The 4,353-nt window shown below is 53.3% G+C and overlaps 1 protein-coding gene across 1 annotated transcript in view; it reads left to right on the forward strand.

Annotated features, from left to right (window-relative positions):
- The first annotated feature begins 2 nt into the window (after positions 1-2).
- Positions 3-4,353, forward strand: part of RIMS4 (regulating synaptic membrane exocytosis 4) — a 68,748-nt gene continuing 64,397 nt past the window's right edge. The window contains exon 1 of the mRNA XM_010841006.1: positions 3-30. Within this exon, the coding sequence (XP_010839308.1) occupies positions 3-30 (28 nt within the window). The remainder of the gene's footprint in view (positions 31-4,353) is intronic.

Here is a 4,353-nt window from a genome sequence, read left to right on the forward strand (position 1 = left end):
GTATGAACTCCTTCGACGACGAGGACGCGGGTAAGCGCGCGGCCCGCCCCCGACCCCCGGGGGGTGTCCCGGGAGCCGGATCCCGAGGCCCCGTCCCCGACCCCGTGCGCCCTCAGAGGTGGCCACTCTTCCCTCCCCACCCCCAATCCCAACCACGCTCGGGGATGCGCCCCCAGGGTCTAATTTCCCACCCACGGGACCTCAGAGTCTCCAGGGTGTGGGGTCTTCTCGCCTCCCGCCGCCCTCAGGGACCTAGATCCTCTGCCATTCACCCCTTTTCCGCAGGTGGGCCCTTTGGGTCTCCTGGACTTAGCTCTCCCTACTCACCTGCGCCAACTGAATGCTCCCATTCTTGTCCCTGCATCCGACCTGCCGCCCTCCCCGAGCCTCCTATAAGTGCCCCCTCCTCAGACACCGGGGCTCTGGCCGCCTCACCCGCGGGGCTCCGACGCGCCCCCCGCCATTGGAGGTGGCGCGCAACCTTCCTGCTCCATCTTTGTCTTGGCTGCATCCTGAGACTCCCAGTGCCAGACCCCTGCCCTGCGCCCAGGGCCTTGAGCGCCCCCCGTTTGTCTCTCGCCTTTCCCCAGGGGCGGGGGCTTTGGGCTCCAGGGCTGGGGTGGACCTTGAGGGGACCGGCCGGGGGACGGCCTTTCCTCTCGGTTCCTCCCGGCTGGTCCCGGAGGGAGGCGTAGGGCGGCGCCGACTCTACACCTGCGCGCCCTTCGGAGTGTGCCTCTGATCCCGGGTGCTCTTGGGCCTGGAGTGGCCTTTCTGGGTGGGCTGGACCGGGCCACCATTCATCGGCCGGAACCTCAGGCTCCCAGGCCTGCGCGCAACCTCGGCCAGAGCCCAAGGGGCGGGGAAATGTGGAGAAACCGGCTCCTGGCGGCCCTGGGACCAGACAGAGGAAACAGAAGGGCTTCGGATACGCTTTTGCGGTGAGGAAGCGAATCCACCAACAGGTGGGGTAGCTAGAGGGCTTTGGGTGAGAGTTCCCCAAAGAGTGCCAGAGAGGGAGTCGGAATCATGTTCCGGTCTTGGGCTTGCTTATCTCCTTATTAGCCGTGACCTTGGGCGAGTCGTGCCGCCTCTAGCCTCCATATACTGGTCTGTAAAATGGGATGATGGTACCTCAGACACAAGGGTTAAGTTACAAGTGTTTTGTATGCTGATCTGAGAGTATTTTAGTTCAGTGAGGGGATGAAAGGGGAGGGGAGTGTGTGGTGGGGAGGAGCAAAATGGTTTCCTGACATTTTGGGGAACTTGATGACAATACGGATGAGTTCTCCCCCAAATACATACACGCACCATCCAAACATTTTTGTCCACAGTTTTAGGGAGTTCAAGGGCCCTGCTTAAGACTCTCTGCCTACAGGGACGCGTATCTGGTCAGCCAGTTATCTGATAAGCCTTGGATGGAGCGGTGGGTGATGGGTGCTCACCTCTTCCTGTTGGAGCAGGAGGCAAGTGGGGAGAAAGTTCTGCAGCAGAATGTGTTGGCTGAGTGGGTGAATGGGGGCATGTGAGGCTGACCCCTGACACAGCCTTCTTGGTGTTGACCTGAAGAGGGGGTGGAGTGAAGATGGTTACTGCAGAGCCAATTTATAGAATCACCATTTTACAGAAAGAATAACTGAGGCTTCGCTTCCCCCTTGATGCAGCTGAGGGAGGGTGTATTATTACTATCATGGACAAGGCAAGGTGAGGAGGGGTGGAGGGGCTCTCCTAACCCAGTGGCCTCCCCTGGAGCAAAATCAGAGAGAGGGAATCTGGCTCAACTGGGGGTTTGGGGAGGGAGCCCCACCTGCCTCGGTGGGCGGGCTCCCCCATCCCTCCCTTGATGTTCAAGGACACTCCTGAAGTTCAACAGGCCACTTAGGTCTCAAGAGCCAACTGTCCCTGTGGTAGGGACAGTTGGGATTTTCTCCAGAGTCATGCTCCTTGTCATGATTCAGATGCTTTGGTTATTATCATTGGTTGCAGGCGACTTGCTCTGGTTTCACTTAAGTTACAATAGGTAACTTCATGCAATATTAGAGATTTTTAAAGGTCCACCTGCTTTTTTTCCCCTGCTTTTTTTTCCTCCAGCAGATTTCTTCAAATTCTTAACTTTTTTTTCACTTGGGGGACCTAGAAATCGTCTTGTCCAACGTCTCTTTGCCCCCACATGGATGTGTGTGTGTGAATGTGTGTGAGGTTGAAGTCCCTATGTGTGTGTGTATAACCCAAGGTCACCCAGTGAGGCGGGCACAGAGCCGAGACTAAAATCAGGTTTCCGGTTCTCTTTCCAGTAAAGCACTAGTCCCGTCTCTGAAAGATGATTTTTTTTTTTTTTTAAGTCAGATCTCTCTGTGTAGAAAATGGTTTCCAGGTGAAGAGGCCCCAGGGAGCTGCGGACAGCCAAGAGTTTGGTTTGGGCATCTTGTGCTCAACTGCTCATCTTAAGGGATGCTTCGAATTTGGGAGGGGGAGGGAGAAGGTGAAATTTCATTTCCGGAAGGCTAATGAGTGTCTGGTGAGAATCGGAAGTAGGGAACGTTGTCTTGGTTCTTAATTTTTCTTGTTCTTCTCAAAGTCATTAATTTTCTCCTTAAAAAAAAAAAAAGCCTTTTAGGTTTATTCTTTTAGAGCAGCACCATGCTGAACTAATTTCGAAAAGCAGTTTGAATATGTCTCAGATAGTGGACAGAGACTGCTGCAGTTGGAGGGCTGTCGGAACTGACTTGGCTTTACCTTTCTCTCTTCGGCTCCCTCGCCTAACCGTTTCATGCCCCTCTCTGTTCCCGGTGGCCCAGGGGTGCCCCTGATGGTCCTCTGGCTTATCTAGGGTCCTCCCTTTGTTGCTGCTTCCACCTCCTGTCCACTGCATCTTTTTCATCAACTCGATTGACGCAGAGCCATCTTCAGAGTTTATATGCTACCCTTCAGCTGGTTTCCTGAGAAACTGTGAGGAGGAGACTTTCATTAGCCTTAACTGGGCCAGAGCACTTTCCTGCCTTGAGCTTGGGAGCCTTGGACATTTTGTCAGCAAAGGAAGCTGCCCCTTCCTCCCCTTTCTAGCCACCCTGGGGCTCAGGAGGCTGGTCACCGCGGATCTCTAGAATTCTTCCCAAGAAGCATCTTCCCTTGTGCACTCTGAACCCAATTCTTACACTGCTTTGCCCCTTTTCATAAAGATACTGGGGCTTTAGAGAGGCATGCTTTTGGGAGGCATTTTTCATGTTTGTGTCTTCATGGCTCAACCTGGCTCCTTCTGGCTTTGTAATTGAGGAGGGGTCGGGCAGGGGGCAGTTAGACATGTGACCTCTGCTTTCTTATCTATAACAGGAAGAAAAGCAGAGCATGGACCACAGAGGGTAAACATTTTTTAAATGATTCCTTCTGCTAAGTATTCTCCTAGCCACTTTGAATATTGTTTTCTTTCCTCACAGCAAGTCTATAAAATTAACATTTGACAGTCCCCATTTTCAAATGGGAAAACTGAGACACAATTCATGTTAACATCCCCATTTTCAGAGAAGAAAACTGAGACGCAGAGAGAGTATTCACTCGAGGTCGCTGAGCCAGGACATGAGGGAGTAGGGTCTGAACTTGAGCGGTCTGCCTCAAGCATCTATGCGGTTGATTGTTGCGCTGTGTGTGCTACGGAAAGGGCAGAGTACAGCGCCTGACACTAGACAGGCTCTCGGTAGCTGTTAGCTAGTCATCTTTCTTCTTACCAAGAAGTAAGGCTTGTTTCTGAGCAAGATTGTAGAAAGGAATCTGTGGGTTTGAGGCAGGGGGGAAGCCTGATTCTCAAAACGTTAGCTTATAAGCTAATTTTATTGCATTGTTATAGCTATTAAGGCACAATTGGGCCCTCCTTCTTGGGAGGGGTTTAAAGATGGGGATTTGGGGGACTTGCATGTGGAACAAGAGGGTGGGGAGCACCCAGCGCCCCATGTCCCCGTTCTCTTTAACAGTTTGTTTTTATTACATCTTCAGTCCCAGACCTGCCAGTCTGCCTTGGGGCACGGCTGGGGAGCTTGTCTGGAGAATGTCTCCAGTTTCCAGCAAATGCCAAAGGGGATTGCTACATCAGGCTCTAAAATTGAGGATGGTGTCCCTGAGTCTGACCAAGTGGTTTTGGTGTCCACTTCTCCCCCACCCGCTTGGGAGAGGGGCGGAGAAGCTGGAGCAGCCAGCTCCGATTTGCCCATAGGATGCTTCGATCCAGTGCAGGGAGGAAGTTGCCATGGCAACACCGGCCGGCTACCGGTCCCTCTCCTAGCAGTTCGGGCCACATCTCTGAGCTGGAAAGCCCTTCGTGGTACCGCCTTCTTCCGATCAGGCCAAGTCTGATGGGTGGGG

This window comes from Bison bison, unplaced genomic scaffold, assembly GCF_000754665.1.
Source record: "Bison bison bison isolate TAMUID 2011002044 unplaced genomic scaffold, Bison_UMD1.0 scf7180017864154, whole genome shotgun sequence".
NCBI lineage: Eukaryota > Metazoa > Chordata > Mammalia > Artiodactyla > Bovidae > Bison > Bison bison.